The sequence below is a fragment of the Eublepharis macularius genome, chromosome 3, assembly GCF_028583425.1.
Source record: "Eublepharis macularius isolate TG4126 chromosome 3, MPM_Emac_v1.0, whole genome shotgun sequence".
NCBI classification, from domain to species: domain Eukaryota; kingdom Metazoa; phylum Chordata; class Lepidosauria; order Squamata; family Eublepharidae; genus Eublepharis; species Eublepharis macularius.
Genome location: NC_072792.1, coordinates 70,099,721 through 70,117,649, shown reverse-complemented (window position 1 = coordinate 70,117,649; position 17,929 = coordinate 70,099,721). Strand labels below are relative to the sequence as shown.

At 39.4% G+C, this 17,929-nt stretch overlaps 1 protein-coding gene across 3 annotated transcripts in view; it reads right to left on the bottom strand.

Annotated features, from left to right (window-relative positions):
- The window catches only part of CDKL5 (cyclin dependent kinase like 5), a 123,641-nt gene that overhangs the window by 62,284 nt on the left and 43,428 nt on the right, over positions 1–17,929 (bottom strand). For all 3 annotated transcript variants that reach the window (XM_054974705.1, XM_054974706.1, XM_054974707.1), the window contains exons 2-4: positions 14,819–15,033; positions 13,323–13,357; positions 1,718–1,763 (exon numbers count right to left, since the gene is read on the bottom strand). In XM_054974705.1, the coding sequence (XP_054830680.1) occupies positions 1,718–1,763; positions 13,323–13,357; positions 14,819–14,882 (145 nt within the window). In that variant the 5' untranslated portion in view covers positions 14,883–15,033. The remainder of the gene's footprint in view (positions 1–1,717; positions 1,764–13,322; positions 13,358–14,818; positions 15,034–17,929) is intronic.

Here is a 17,929-nt window from a genome sequence, read left to right as displayed (position 1 = left end):
AAACACCTGACATTATTTGCTAACAACAACAGTGCTGGAATCTTTTGTTTCTAAAGATTAAACCTTGATTGCCCTGTAGTAGCACGGAAAATGACCACAAGGGTCAAGCTGCACAGTACATTGTAACCTTATGTAATAATAGCCAAACAGCCCATTGTCTGTGCAATTGTCCTCTGCAGCAGAGGAAGGAGGATGAGTACGCTTAAGCCTCCCCCCCGCTCAATAATATTTTCCCTGCAACCCCAGACTGACAGCTGGTTTTGTTCCCACTGATATTATGGAGTTAGACCTACATTAACTTCACACACAGTTATAGAACACTGGAAGGGGATCTGATAGGTCCTTGCAGGAAAATACCTTTCCCTGCTACAAAGCAGCTCTTGCCCAGGTTCAGTGTTATAGCATAGCATGAGCTGTCAGCATAAATCGGTGCCATTTTAAGAGTAATCAACTCCTAGTTCACAGTGCTAAGCATACTTACTAGGTAGTAAATGCAACTGAGCTTAGTGGACTTACTTATAGGTAAACATGTTTGGATGAGTCTGAAAGACTACAGGGATAAAAATCTTCTTAAATGTCAATACTAGGCTTCCATGAAAAGAAAGAAAAAAAAGGTTTTCTCTCTCTCTTTCATTTTCCAGGGTGGCTCAATCTAGACTTTAAAAAAATCCTGTATTCAAATTGCTTGAGTTTCCACCTCTTTTTATAATGCACACCTAGATAATTTTAAACTTATAGAAACAAGAAGGATATTGTTAAAAACCAAAGCAAATTAGATTTTATTTTAATACCGTTTTTGGCATTTTTCATACTTACAAATCATTTCTTGTAAAAAAGGCAATTATCAACATATGTGTCTGTATAAAGACCAAATATATCGGAAAATCAGTTAGATCTTCTTTTTTATATTTATTAACAAATTTTTAACTGTGGACTAAAATCTACTTACATACACGCTGAAATAACTGTATACAGTTGTCAGCAACTTTTAAAAATGATTTTCTAATATATAATTTGAACCATTCTGCATCATGAGCCACGGAAAGGCATATTTTAACTTTTGTAAATACTGCAAATCAATTTTCAGCTCACAGAAACATGCATGTAACTGATATGATTTGGAGAGAGAAGACTAGTCTTGTTGCTATTTAACATTTTCAAAAAGATTATACGTACATATAAGGAATCTGTATGAACTGAATTTGTATAGCAGGGGTAGCACATTGAAGAAAAGATTACAAGAATCAAGGTTCACTAACCTGGCGCAGACTTATGGCAGGAAAATCCTTGTATAACAAGTCACAAAACTATGTAATAGGTGTGTAACCCGTGTTCACCCCAAAGCTTTTTGTGTGTCACTTGTACAGCCATATTCTTTCAGTTATAGAAGCAATGAATGTGCAATCAAAGTAAGTATTGGGGTGTGACAAGAACTGTGTACATACTGTGCAGCATCATAATCTTGTGTTGTTCAGAACTATTATTCTTGGACAGACAAAGGGCAGATTGTTTCCCGTACGTCTGGGAGTTTGGGACACCTGGGGCTGAAGGTTTAAAAATATTGGTCTACAGAATGGGTGAAAACAGTGGAAATCACCCCTCTTGCACTCAGACTTTTTCGATTGAATCCAACCCATTGACTTCAATGGGCGAAGACTGGAGAAACTCTGCACAGGATTGCACTGTTAGTTCTCATACAAGAAAGTTGAACAATTACCTTCACTGTCTTTAAATTTTTTAATAGCCACAATTTCATGCGTCTCCTACAAAATAAAGACAGATATTTCTCAGAAAGATCAAGGCTACCCCATAGTTTCATTTTACAGAAGTAATTCAAATTAAAATAAAAGCAAAAGTAGTACAAAAGAGCATTCTAAATCATCATACTCTAAACATAATGCAAGATAAAAATACACAATATATTCACTATGTTAAAATCTTTAAATGGCATCTGGCACTAAAATCCATTTTTAGTTCATTCAGTAATTAGTATTTAGAGATTAGGATCATTGGAATCTATTCACACAGATTAGTGTATCTATGCAGCTTTGTAATACAACAGATCAAACTGTTCACCAAGAAATGTTTAAAAAGTAATTGATTTCAATTGTAAAAAATTGAGCTTTCCATTGCAATTATATCCCAAAATTTACTTCTTCGGGAAAAGTCTCATTTCCTAATTTCACTAATTTTCATGAATTGCTATATCCCAAGTCTGTTTCTCCAAGTCATTTGCCTTTATCCTCTCCTACCAATTTTTTGGCAGTTTTCTATTATCACCTTTGGAGATTATATTTCCTCTGCTCTGTACCCCCTATCGCAACATCAAAAGGATAATCCCATTCATACTACCATTTTGAAGCAGCCACTTAACTTTGCCAGGATCTATCATGTTGGTACCAGGTTCTTCTGAATGATGTCACAATTATGTAGGTTACATGTATAAAATATACTTGGTTTAAAATGTGCTGACTAATATACTGTTATTATCTTTTCAGTGAAATCCTAAGCACAGTTACTCTAAACCTAGTGATTTCAACAGGCTTAGACTGGAGTAACTCTGTTTAGGATTTCACTGCATTTGTTTTAACAGTTCTATGTCTATGCTGAAAACCAAGATACTTTCTCAAAGAATTTGAGTATATATATATCAAAATTTAGGATTTTTAAAAAAGTCACCATACCATTCTCTAACTAGTAGTGCCTGCAGAAACTGAAACATCAAAAGTATACATGGAGTTACTTATCAGAAACAAGCCACAAAGCAATAGCAATTCACAGATGGCACTGCCTGTGAATTATTCTTTACATAAGCTTGGAACTATTCCATGCTTGCCATAAATGTTAATTGGTTTCAAAAAGATAGATTGGCACTCGGTTAAGATGCATGCCAATTTTAATTTTATTGAAAACTTTAAACAAAACAATTCATACAGTCAAAAGGGCTGTAAGAAGAGAAAAAAGGCAAGTTTCTTTCTAGTGCCTCATTCAGGTTGACAAACTGTGGCATAATGATAATTAACACACAGTTGTGATTTTGGGATATCTAATGCTTTGACAGACAAGGAACAGGCCTTAAAAAGCAATACAACATGAAGAATTATCGGAGTTCCCTGTACTTTGCATGAAAGAAAACTATATAAAGCACTCTGAGAGGAATGGCTATATTACAATTTTGAGATCAAAAGGATTTGTTCAGCGTTCTTATCATTCAATAACCATTAGATATCCACTGAACCTCTGTTTCTCCCATTTCTGTCTACATAAAAAATGTATTTTTATCTGGCAACATTTCTGTCTGTCCTACCTGGTTTGTATATATGCCTCATGAGCCAGTACTTTAAATTTAACTCACTTCCTGTCTTCTTCACTGGCAAAGCAGTGGAGAAGTTTGGTATTAATATTCCATAAGATCCATCCTCCAAAAGACATAGTTACTAATTATCTAAGCCACTCAAATTCTATTTCTCATCTTAAATTTCAGATTCCCTCTCCTTGTGTTGCCTTTTAGAAAAGTCGCAGTAACTTTATTTTTATAGTCATGGTTTCCACCAAAGAATCCGATTTCTGAACAAAATTACCTGGGGTATTTTTATGTTATTTTTTCTTTGTACTTTCCATTAAATGTACAAAATAATGATAATAGTCTACCCGCCCATAATTATAACTGACTAGAAGCAGCTGCTAAATATTTGATGATATGCCTAAATTTAACACACACTCCTTCATTATTAGTAACATGTATTAACTCATTCATAGAAATCAGTATAAAACCTATCAAAAAGAATTGGTTGATCACTGCTAACTTTCAACAGTGTGGCCAGATACTTCCTTAATTGCAACACAAGGCAGTACAAAGGAATCTTCAAAACCTTATATATTAATAATTCTGACAAAATGGTTCTAAGAATACTTTTCAAAACAAAGTGCTTATACAGTGAGATGTTGGATAAACTGATGCAGCAGCATTCTACATCTGAAAAAGCCTTTACCTTTAGCACCTCAAAATAATGTTTTATGTTCCAGTACTACTGGAAGAAATACTGATGAATGTACTTAATTTCAGCCAAACTAGAAACCCAACTTATTCTAGCATCACTGCACTACACATAACTCCCTATAAACAAGATGAACACGTTGGTTCGCTTTTGCATGCTTTTACTGTAATTTCAGAAACAGATGTACCATGCTTTATAACTTTATAAGCATTCTCAGGAATTTATAAGCTATATTTCTGAATCAAGGCAGATCGGAAAGAAAAAAATGGCACTGTAAAAAGGCCCTGACCCCACAAAGGAGGGAGAAGGAGTCATCTGTGTCCTGCACCCAGTTCACCTGGGCCAGGCAAGGGTCACACTACCCTTTGCCAGGCTGGGTGTCATCCTTTCCTCCTGTCCTGGCCTGGCCCAAGTGCGGGGGGCGGGGGGGCAGGCCCTTTGGCCCGCTGGGAAATTCCCCAGTGGCTAAAATAGCCAGTCCACCTTTATCTGAAATCTTGCAACTCTTTGCACAAAATAGGTATTTGGGCCTCTTCTCTGAAAAGAAAAAGCTGATCACCTCACATTGCCATTTTCTGTACATAATTGGTTTTTAAGGAGCTACTGGGCCTGAATCTTGCTCTTCTACTACAGACCAACACTGCTACCCACCTGAAACTGTTTTGTTTTATGCTGCTTTCACACACTACTACTTCAAATCCTGTGATTCCTTATATTGCACTTACTTTTCCTCTTTTAGCTACAATAAGTTAAGAAGATTGGCCTTTTGATTCTTATATATATCACCTAGTAAACAAGGTGAGTTTGCTATTTGTTCTGCAAGTTCACATTTGAGTTCCTTTAAAATAACTATCAATGACCTATTATTTAGTTGGTAACTCTAAATCCTCATCTTTTCTCATCTCTCTTAACGTTTTTCTTTCCTGTTATAGAAAACAGAGTTGTACTTACCTGTAAGTAACTTCTGTTTATCTAGGTCTTCGTGCAGGAACACATTGGGGACTGTGCTTGTGCAGGCCAGCCATTCAGAACAGGATTTACAAGCTTTTAGGCTATTGGGGGGGGGGCTCCCCCATGAACCGCTCCTAGCTGGTTTTTCCTGCTGGAATGGTCACACAGTGTTGAGGCCACCCTCCCTTCTCCCTCAGTTCTGCACCACTGCAAGCTTCTATCAAAAAGATGTTCAGAGAGCTCATAGCAGGGGAGAGAATGTGTTCCTGCACGAAGACCTAGATGGACAGAAGTTACAGGTAAGTCCAACTCAGTTTTTATCTATGGTCTTACGTGCAGTCCCACACCGGGAGACTTGCAAGCTATATACCAAGGAGGTGGGGTGATGCTCTCATGTGAACAGTGACTGCAGAACTGCTTGTCCCACTGCCACCTCCCTTCGGGATTTGACATCTACTGCATAGTGCTTGACAGAGGTCTCTTCTGACGACCACGTGGCCACTTTACAGATGTCTCCTAGTGGCACTCCACGCAGAAAAGCTGCTGACGTCACCTGTCCCCTCATCAAATATGCCTTTAGATTAAATGGGCATGGGACCTTTGCTGCCTTGTAACTTAACCTAATTGCTGATACCACCCACCTAGAAATGGTTTGTGTTGAAGCTGCCTTACCCTTGCTATGCCTTGTATGACTGACAAAAAAGACTTGGCTTTTGTAAAATGACCTTGTTCTGTCTATGTAAAATAAAATAACTCTCAACATCCAATGTATGGAGTGTCTGTTCTTTTGTAGATGTAGGGTTAGGAAAAAACACTGGTAAGGATAAGCACTGGGAGACATGGAACCTGGAAACTACCTTAGGTAGAAACTGAAGACTAGTACGCATTACTACTTTGTCTGGGAACACCTGAAGGAGCCTGCAACTTGCTAACTCTCCTAGCTGAGATAATTGCCAATAAAAAGCCACTTTAGCTGAAAGTAGAGCCAAACTGCATGTCGCTAACAACTCAAAGGGTTAGTGCTGTCCAGCACAAGGCTGGACAGCACTAACGACAAAGACCATTGAGGCACTATCTGTGTCCTTGGGGGGTACAAATTATATAACCCCTTGAGGAACAGTTTAGAAAGAAAATGTGAAAAAACTGTCTTACCATCTACATTGGCATGAAAGGCAGATATAGCTGCCAAGTGAACTTTAATAGATGAAGAAGCTAAACCTGTGTTGATCAGAAACACTAAATGATCAAAAATGTCACTCAAAGGACAAGTTTCAGGAGCTATTCCTTTAGGTTCAGCCTATGCCACAAATCTGTTCCATTTCAGTGCATAAGAAGTTCTAGTAGAGGACTTGTGAGCATTCGAAATGATGTTCGCTACCTCTTCAGAAAACTGGGAATTTAATGTCTTATGAGCCATGCTGTTAAGTGCAGCCTGTTCAGGTCATGATGCCATGTCTGACCAAAGTACAGTAAATCCAGAACTACTGGGAGGTGAAAATAATTCCCCTTGGCTAGACTCTTGAGTGTATGAAACCACGGTTGACCCAGCCAGAAGGGAACTATCAGAATGCACGTGGTCTGATCCGTTATGATCTTGCAGATTGTCCACTGAATTAATGGGATTGGAGGAAAGGCATAAAAGAGACCCTCCGTCCACTTGAAACACATCCCCTTTCAAGTTCCTGCCCATCCCCCCTCTTGAGCAGAACTGTGGGGCTTTCACATTTTCTGGGGTTGCAAAAAGGTCGGTGTCTGGACACCCCCACTTCTGGAATATCTGTTGAGCGTACTTGTCTATGTCACAGGTAGAGCGCAAGCTCAAAGGAGGTGAAAATAAAAGTCAATAACGATATAATTGGTAATTCTACAACAATAACGATATCGACCAATGAACTTTCATTGCGCACGGACTTGCAGGCGTTACACTACATAAAATTCTTTTGTGAATGTTTTGATTAGAATAACATATTGTTATAGAATTACCAAATTATAACTATTATTGACTTTTATTTTCACCTCCTTTGAGCTTGTGCTCTACCTGTGACATTGACTATTTTGGAGGTCTCCCTCTTCTGTTGTTGCTAATTGAGTGTACTTGTCTGACAGAACCCACTTGTGATGGGAACTCCCTAATCTGCTTAAGTAGCCTGTTACTGTATTTTGGGAACCTGCAATATGGAGTGCAGAAAGCAAAATATTTGGGGAAATAGCCCAGTCTCATAATCTGATGGCTTCTTGACAAAGTTTTGACGACGCTGTTCCTCGTTTGTTTATATAAAAAACGGTTGTCATGTCATCTGATAGAACCTGAACTCTTTTTCCAGTCAGCATATCTGCAAACGAGTTAAGAGAGTAATAGACTGCTCTTAGCTCTAGGAAGTTAATATGATGTTCCTTTTCTCTCTCGGACCCTACCCCATTGACAGTCAAGTCCTCACAATGTCCTCCCCAGCCCTCTAACGAGGCGTCTGTTGTAATGGTGACATCATAAGACGCAAGCCCAGATGGTGTTCCCTTATTTAGATTAGCAGGGTCTTTCCGCCAAGTCAGGGAACACAATATTCTCCTCAGAACTGAGAATCTTGCATGCGGTGACTGCACCTGAGGGTCAAACTTCCTAATGAACCAAAGCTGCAGCGGCCTCATTCTCAAACGAGCTATGGATACTACCACAGTAGTGGAGGCCATAAGACCTAGCAGAATTTGTTTTTTTTTATATATAATTTTTTATTTTCAATATCTAACATACAACTGCTACATACATACATACCCTACAGAACAGTAACTACAAAAGACTACAATAACACAAGGGATAGGAAAGAGGAAAGAAAAAAGAGAGAGGGAGGGAGGGGTGGAAAAAAGGGGAAGGTACCCTACAAACACTAAACACTAAACACTACATTTCTGTTTTCCCTTCATACTGCCATTATTCAAAAGTTAAAGCTTTATATTATATTGATGGAGTGGTTGACCTTACTAAATGCAAATTACAATTTAATTTCAAGTTAAATTTTTCTTCCCCTCCTGGGTCCCGGACGGAGTTCTCTCTGCGCAACTGCAGCCGCATTGCTCGTTTCCTCCCCCTCCCCCTCAGACTTCTCCTTTTCGTCTTGCTTGGTGCACTGGAATTCTGGGTTCCTGTCCTCAAAATCCCTTAGTTGATCTTCTGATAATATCTTAAAGGCTTGATCTTTATGGGTGAACCAGATTCCTTCCGGAAATAACCATTTGTACTTTATTCCACGTTCTCTCAGAAGAGCTGCGAACTTTTTATACTTAAAACGTCTTTTCCGGACTAGAAATGGGACGTCTTTCAATATCTTAATTTTGTTGCCCAAGAAGTCCAAATCCGCATTGTATGAATTGTATAGGATAGTGTCCCGGATCCTCTTAGATGAAAAATCGATGATGATCTCGCGCGGCAACTGACGCTTCATTGCATACTTTGAAGTAGCCCGAGACCTAGCAGAATTTGAATGGTTTTAGCTGACTGAAATCTGTATCTCTGGAATGTTTGTACCAAATTCACTATACACTCACAGCGATCAGAAGGTAAATAAGCCCTACTGGAAAAGGCATCCAATTGTGCCCCAATGAATTTAACAGTCCTATTTGGCTGTAGGTTGGATTTCTTACCATTGATTATCAGTCCCAGGTTGGCACACATCTTAAGTATTAACTGTATGTGTGAATGTAACTCTTCTGATGATTGTGCAGTAACCAACCAATCATATAAATAAGGGTAAACAGCACCCCCAACCTCCTCAGGTGGGCCACTACCACTGCTATACACTTAGTGAAAACCCTAGGGGCTGTAGCCAAACCAAATGGCAGTGCAGTGTATTGGAAAATTTTTCCTTTAAAGTTAAAACATAAATACCTCCTATTTTCTCTGTAAACTGCAATATCAAAATATGCATCCTGTAAATCACACATAAATACTCATTTAGACCTCGCAGGTCCAATATGGGCCTCTTCCCTCCATCCTTCTTGTCTATGAAGAAGAAACGGGAATAAAACCCAAAAGGATTATCTGATGGAGGTACCCCTTGTAGAGCTCCCTTATCCAATAGGGACTCAATCTCCTGCCGTAACTCAGGCAACACATTTACAGGAGCTTGTTCAGGTAAATAAGTAGGAGGCACGGAATTAAAACTCCAACCTATAACCTTCTTTAATTATTGACAAAACCCATGCATCATCAGAGATGGCCTTCCAGGCCTCAAAAAACAGAGCTAATCTGTCCAAAAATAACTTGGAAGTCGCAGTTGTGCTCTCTGCTAGTCATAACTGGTCTCTCCAGCCTGGGGGGGGGGGGATCCTTCTTGGCTTGAGTTGGATGACCTGTCTTGGTCTTTCCCAGTGACCGCCATTGAGACTGATTTTGATTTGGATACTGCGCTCTGTATGGATACTGGTTCCTATAGGGCTGAAAATGATAGGAACGGTAATCCCTTCTCAGTTGATAGCCCCTCCTTCCTGGGCTTTGGTAGGTTGATGGAGGTCCTGAGGACTACGGAATGACACCATAGGACTTCACCATCTGTCGGTCTTTCTTCTTTTTTGATAGGTACTCATCTATTGCTTCTGAGAACAGGGTGTTTCCCTCAAACAGCATGTCCTCCATTTTATTTCTAATTTCAATTGGTGGCACACTAGCTCACAGCCAAGCCTGCTGTCTCAAAGCAACGGTAGTATTCAGGCCTCTAGCAGCAGTGTCCAAAATATGTCTGCTGGTGCTAATTTGCTGTTTGGACAGTATAATGGCCTCATCGCGAATGAGTTCAGCCAGTGCCTTCTTTTCTTCAGGCAAACTATCAACATATGTAGTCATCTTGTCCCATAGAAAAATTTGGTAGCCACTCATGATGGCTAAGAAGTTCGCCATTTTGATTGTGAGTGCTGAGCCTGAGTAACACTTTCTATCCAGTGTCTAATATTCTTCCCTCCTTATCTGCCGCTGTAGAGAAGCTGCCTTGTCTCTGCCATGCTTGCAGTTCTTCTATCATGGATGATGCAGGAGGGTGGGTAAACAAGTAAGGGCATTCGTCGTTTTTGATCTTATAGAGAGCCTCAACCTTCTTCGTTGTGGCTGGGATAGAAGCCGGTTTTTGACGTAGATCATCCATAATTTCGATAAAGCCCTCTATCATTGGGAAAGCCACCACTTCTGGGGTGTCAGAGTAAATATACTTTAGAATGCTGTCCCATGATTTTGGCTGGGGTGCTGACACATCTATATCCAGAGACTTCACCATATGCATCATCTGTTCCACGTATAGCTTGTAGTCAATAGACAGTGACTTCCTCTCAGATTCTCCTATGGCATCCTCTGGAGACGGTTCTGAAGTGAAGCTAGGGCTCCGTGCAGATTCAAGAGGCTCTGCCTCCGACTCTGACCCGTGCCTTGATGCAGCTGATTGGGCTCAGGGGTACCATGTCAGTTCCGAGTCCCTCAATTTGCTCTGAACGGATCTGAAAGGTCTTGGAACTGAAAATGGATAAGTCAGGAAATAGTCCCATTCGTGCAGGTAACCTGGAATAGGGTAAGGCGGGTACCAAGATGGTCTCTGGTACTGACCACTCTCCTCCGAACTAGACCTTCGTCTCCAACATTTTGCCCATTCAGAACAAACAGCTAATATCACCAACGTTGAGCTAGATCTCTCCTTAGACGGCGGGGATGGGGGTGTCTTACAAGTCACCTCCAAAAGGGGAATTGGATGTGGCAAAGCTGCACACTTCCGAGACCTGTGCTTAGATTTTACTTAGTGCTTGTGGGGTTTAGCAACCGCTCCTTCCATTCTGGATGGAACCGGAGACTGTGACCTTCCACTCCTTGAGGTGGCGTGGTCTCCCTCTACAAGAAGCACACTGGCCCTGGAATGGACTGGGGTCAAAGTCTTTCAGGACCAAGAACGCGGTCGGCTCCGAACCCTTGGAGCCGACAGAGCTGACAGTTAATCTGTGGATGCCGGGTTGGATGTCACCGTGGGATCCAATGTGGTTCTGGGCTCAGGAAGCTTAGCTTGCTCCACCAAGGCAGATTTCTTAGCTGCCAGGCTTATGGAGCTGGACATCGCTTTCTCCCACATTGCCTTCAGCCTCGAAGCTTGGTCACCTTGTGCTTTGGGAGTGAACAACTGGCAATGTTTGCAGCACTCCACAACATGTCCTTCCCCCAAGCAGGCCAGGCACAATGAGTGTCCATCTGTTTTGGCCATCTTAGTACCACAGCCCTCACATTTCTTAAAAAGAGACTTGTCTGCCATCTCGACAACTCCCGATAAGCCCAAACGGCCTTGTAAAAGGGAGAAACAGGGAAGAAGAGAAATTCCGAACTTACCCCTCCGAATGTCTAGGGGATAAATATTTACAGTTTCTTTTTTCTTTTTTAATTTAATAATAAATTTATTCCACATTTAATTTAAAACATAACTATACAAAACCCATTCCACATTAACTTAAAACAACCATACAAAACTCAAAATATGACAATTCCTAAGGAGTTCCATACATTTAGAAATTCAATAGTTCTTGACAATGAATGTTAGAAGAAACAATTTCTTTGGGATAAATATTTACAAAGAACTTTCTAACACTACACAATATTAACCAACTACTAACCAACTAACAACAATAACTAGAACTATTTAACGCTATAACTAACTTAACTAGGAAGAAATCAACAGCTAAGCTTAAGCAGAACGTGTCTGCTCCTTGCAGCGGCAAAAAGCAAACTGAGGGAGAAAGGGGGGGCGGACTTAATACTGCAGGAAAAACCAGCTAGGAGCGGTTTGCGGGGGAGGCTGCCCCTTCCCAAATAGTCTAAAAGCTTGTAAATCCTGCTTCGGATGGCTGGCCTGCGCAAGCGCAGTCCCCAATATGGGACTGCATGTAAGACCGTAGATAAACTGTAATTCTGAAGTGGGTGCCCCAAAGTGATGACAAAGCCAAACAATTCATTTAAAAACCAATTCATGCAAATCTTTTAACAAATTCCAGGTTCTCTTTAAGTGCTCTATTTATGGAATTTTCTTAATGGCCTTATTATTGCAGTGCCCAAATTTCTGTGACTTTGCTAAAAATGTAAAAAGAATTTTTAAAAAAAATTTGGTCTTCATCTTCCTTCATTATCTACTTTACTGAAAACATATATTAAAAAGAACCTTTTCCTGGGCGTAAGCCCCACTGGGAAGAGTTAAGTAGAATTCTAAATAAACCTGTTTAGGACTGCACTATTAAATTGCCAGAGCCTGTACTCTTTTCTATTCTATGCTTTTATCTATTTAGAAGCAGAAGATACACCAGATTTGTATTTGAGAACAAAATGCCAGAGTATAATATTGTTGGTTAAATCTTTATAGGTGATATGTCCGAATCATCTACAACTATGAAATTTCATTTCCTGGTACTAGTATAGTTTTCAGAACTTTGGCAGAGAGATTAATGCCTCATTCATATATCACACTTGGTTATTTCCAGATATTACATAAGACAACATAGGCATGTGTGTGGAAATGTTTTAGTGTTTACGTTTTCAGCAATCATAGACACAATTAAAGTTTTTTTTTAATTTTACTTCTTTGAAATCAACTACTTTGAAATCAATGAGATTGCCTTCTTAGGATCTTGTTATAAATATGCTGCAAAGCACTGTCTGTTAGTCTCTACCTGTGTTGCCTTCCTAGATAATGTCACCGGATACAATTAATTAGCCTTTGAACTGGATTTTGGAATGGGGCAACAGTGCATGGGGCATTTGTGTTGCCAGGGAACATGTGTAACAATGGCTTCCAAATGTGCAAGATGTCATTTTTCAAGAGATTGCAGACTACTCAATGGTGTACTACTGATTCATCTGAATGCAAGACAGTATAAAGTCCTAAAATTTTATTGATGAAATTCAGATTACAGGCATCAGAGAGACAGCAGCTAAATATAAAGGCTTAATTTATTTTCCCTTTTGATATTACTGTGATAATAAAACAGATGATTCTTTCTCTCACACACCCTTTTTAATAAAAAGATAGACTAAATGAATGCAAAGTGCACATAAACCTGTAATCTAGAAAGTTCTTTTGATACCTACAATAGCTTTTCTGCTTGTACTGGGGAATTCCCTTTCCTCTCTCCCTTTCCCCCCTCTCCCCGCCATTTCAGAAAGTTTAAGATTCAAAAGTTGAATTGGTTTTTTGACACTGTTAGAGGGAAAAACCTTCTGAAACTAGGCTTCCCATGAAGAGGTCACACCTTAAAGCTCTTTGAAGAAGAACAAAATTGCAAATGGCTTCTCGTTTTTTCCATACTAAGGTTTTGAAGCAACATGGTCCCAAATCAAACTTTTGCACAACTTTTAAGCATTTTACTCACCTTGTGTCTGCACTTAAGTACAACTCCATAGGCACCTAGACCATCACCACAAAAAAGGGGGAAGGGAGGGAGATTTAAAAAAAAAATTAGCCAGCAAAATTTAGGAAAACAATTTCAGTTTTTAATAAGAGTCTCAAGCCTCATTATATTAGCAATAATAAGACCTGCTTGTGGACTTTTGAAGTATTTTGTGGTCCTTATTGAATATAATTATACTAAACAATGTGAAAATGTCTGTAAGCTGTAAAACCAAATAAACTCCAGTAATTGATTTATACATGCACATAAAACATACGTTTTGCTTTAGAGGTTATAATAGTTTACAATAATCTTTCTATTACCAGAATTCTGTAAACTAATAATTGTTGGAGGCAGCAGGATAAAACTATGAAAATCATGCTACTGATTGTGTAACAGCACTTCCATTTAAGCTGTAATGACTAACATTATGTAAACATATTAGAAAGTTCATGTTGGCCCATAGTAATTTATCTTCTTTCAGGTTAAGAATGGTTCTAATTAAATAGAGTTGCCTGAAATTATGAGAAAGAAGTCTACTTTCAGAAATTTTAATCAGGGCCACACATTAACATATACTTTATGTGGACTGGTCACTCTTCACTCATTCCCTCCCAATAAACTTCCATTATGCCCAAGTATCAGTAGCCCACAGATTTTTTAACTGGCCTTAACAATGCATCAAGATTTATGCTTGATTCTGCTTATCTATAAGGTCATACTTGAGCTACCAAGGTACTATGAGTGCTTCCAAAGCTCCTTGGTTCTGAGAGAGTCATGGTCAAGAGCGTGACCCTGTGATGCTTCTGACACACTTGGAAGACATTAACATGTTTACAAATATCTAACTGCTCAGCACAAAGGCACAGAAAGCCCCCACTCTTTCCGCAAGCTCTAAAGAAAAGAAAGAGGTTCTCACCGGGTTTTTTTTTTAAGTACTTACCAGAAGCATACTGATAAGTCCAATTGTGAACTACTGGGCTTTAGAGATGCATAACATAGAAGCTAAAACTTCTATATTAAATTAATGGAGAAAGTGGTTTCAAAAACCACTTCCATAATATATATGGTGGTCATATATTCAGCATGTAAACCATTTCACTACTCAGGTGTCCACTATCAGATATAACCAGCCTTTTAGTCCAGTACCCACTGCACTAAAGGATACAAATGTTATAGAGTGACTTTTTTTTCAGAGCAGGATAGAACGATGGAATTATCATTGCCTAGAGCAGATATATTTCATTACCCAATTATAGTATCTGCACAAATATACAGGATTTGTAGTGCTTCAAAAATGTGTTTGATCAGAGATAATTTGAGGACAAAATAAATTACTATGTAACCTATGGACCCAAATTGTTCCATCAGCCCACCTCAGCTCAACGCAGACTCCAAGGCAGTCATTTCTTTCGTAATTATGCCAGTCTCTCTGAATGCATTCCCTATTTAAAATGTGGTTAAGGATATATGCTTACCTTCACCTACAACCCCAAGGATCTCAAATTTATTCATCACATTACCAATATTAGGAATCTTCATGAAGACAAATTCCTCATGGGATGACAGTGGCACAACATAGCACTTCAGAGAAGATCTGGAGTTTTTGCAGCAGACGGAAGACCACTTTTTCGATACTGATTAATTATACTGTTTCATATTCACATATTAACTTCCAGTTAGTAAAAAAATCCTGTAAAGAAATAAATGGTATCAGTAGATTTAGCCAACCTTGTTTTATTTTTTTATTATGGCATATTGAGCATATATGTACATTCTTTTTATACTTTATTAACTTGCTCTCTACAATTGTTCCTGACACCTACGACACTGACAGTAACAAACCTAACAAGCCACAGTTTTGATACCAGTACTTACATACAGTGAATAAAATACTGGTACCATGTTCTCTGCCTCCTTAGGGGAAAAAAGATGCAATCCAGAGAGCTCTTTTAAATAAGCATACAGAAAGGTTTGTGTGTAAAGAATGGGTCATTTTTTTTCTTCTCAGTGTGGCTCTTTGCTATTCACTGATTTTTTACTGAACTGGACTTCAGCGTGACATGCAGCATACCCATCGCACTTGAAAATGATGTCATTTTCTAATGTGATAAGAAGTCACGGGGCATGCTAAAGAGCAGTCCAGCAAAATAGCCTATCTGGAAGGCAATTTTTACAGAACTGGGCTTCAATGCGCCCTGCAGCTCCTCCATTGCTGGTGAAACAGGAGTGCATGCACATGTTCCCACCCAACCCCACCCCCCGGGCTGACGAGCAGGGCCAGGGAGCAGGGATTCATCCACCTTAGTCAGGGTGATGGCAAGCCGATCAGGAAGATATGCCATAACTGAACTGAAAACAGGTAACCGTTTAATTAACAAGTGTACACTATCTAGGCGAGCAATGAACACATTATTCAGTACTGTAGACTAAATCAGTTTTTTCCCCATGAACAGAAGTGCTATAATTAATATTCGTATTTAGGTGTGTTTACATATTAGTTTCCTGAACAGTGCAGATGCTATGTTATAGGATAGGTATGTTCTCTAGTAGCCACTATTAATATTTTAATAAAATGATAGCATTTTCCATATAATTTGGGATCTTTCTTCTTTAAAGTTTGCCATTGATTATTAATTACTTCTATGAAGACTGAAGCAATAATCTTAAAGGTAAGAGAAGTTATATGGATTTTGCAAACAAAATGATGCCAACTCAAAACAAGCAGAATTCAGAAGTGTTCCATGGTGTGGTTACTTGCAAGGAAGCAAACTCTGAGAGCACTGTTTCACATGGTAAAATAGTTTATGAAGAGAGGCACACAAGCAAGTCTAGCCAATTTTAACCATATTAATTAAGTTCAATTTCTTCAAAGAGAATTTTGCTGGTATGGTTAAAATTGTTTTGAACCAATTGGCTGGATACCAAGTCATACAAATAATTTGTTGCACTGAGAATCAGCTCCCCATTTCTATTTTCAGAAGCAGCCATACAAGAGAATGGAAATAGAGATTAGCTTTTCCTATACCACAAACAAAACTAAACAAGTTCAATACATTTGTAGTATATCAACTTGTAAAAGATAGACAGGGCCTCAGGGCAAACTATATGGAAAGTTTCTAGAGGTTCTTTCTTTCAATCAAGGAGAGACTGCTTGCTTAAATTATGGGAAATGTAGGGGCCATGCTCCAGATGCTCATACACTTTGCACAATAAAGTCTGTTTACACTAGCCATCCTTTCTAAACTCCAAAATCAATTACAAATATTTGTTTCCTGCTTTTCTGTTAAATAGGGAGATCAGGAGCCTGTCAGTGACAACATGACCTCACATCTTGGAAAACTCAGAAGTGACATTACACCTCTCTAGGAATCACTGAAATTACTGGAAATTGTTTTTACCATAGCTTCCAGCAATTCCTAGAGACACATGATGTCACTTCAAGGTTTTCCCAAAACTGTTATTACGCTGTTGCTGGTTTTATTTTCTCATGCTGGCAGGCAAGGCCTGCTGGAGGCAGAAGATGTCCCACCCCCAGCAGGCATGCTACAAACCTGCCATCAATTGATCTATAGGACAATTTATATATCAAAATAAAAAAAACCCAACATTTTTATCACCATATTATAACTACAACACTGAATCAACAACAATAAAACATTAATGCTAACAAGAAAAGGCAGGAACATCAGCAGGTGCATGCACTAACTTGTGCTGGATTATGATCAGTTTTTCCAGAACTAAAGACTTTGATCAAAAGAATTACTTGAAGAACTCTACTTCTGCAGTGGTTCTTCTTGACACTGCTGTGTCTCCCATCTCCAAAAAGCTTATTTATTTATTTATTTATTTATATTTCAATTTATATACCGCCCATCCCCAGGGGCTCTGGGCGGTGAACAGTTAAAATCGATAAAAACAAGAACTAAAATCAATATACAAACAATAAAACAAATTAACAAAGTGCAGTGGTGGGGAGAACCCTCCCCCACCCCAAAGGTGGGAGGCCGACATGGCACCGCCCCCTTCAATCACCGAATGCTTGGCGGAACAGCTCTGTCTTACAGGCCCGGCGGAACGATAATATGTCCCACTGGGCCCGGGTTTCCATTGACAGAGCGTTCCACCAGGCTGGGGCCAGGACTGAAAAGGCCCTGGCCCTGGGTGAAGCGAGGCGGGCTTCCTTAGGGCCGGGGACCACAAGTAAATATTTATTCGCTGATCGAAGCGATCTCCGGGGAACGTACAGGGAGAGGCGGTCCCTGAGCATTACAGGATTTTCTAGTACATCAGGAAGGGGAGCAAGGATATCTGCAATGCCCCACTGGCAGAAAGGTCAGTTAGATCCAAACCATTAATGAGAGAGAAAAATGCCTTCATTACCTCCATTATTTCTATGTTACACTTGAAAGTAGTTGCCATAAATAAGAACTGTCTGTCCAATCTCTGAACAAGAAACCTTCTTGGTAAAGTTTGCCAATAATACAACCAGAAAGAGTAATCTTTCTGCCACCATTGCTTAACATGGTAAAAGGAGTGGCGTGGAAATCACTACAGTTACTTCTCTGAAAACAAGTAAACCTTCAGAG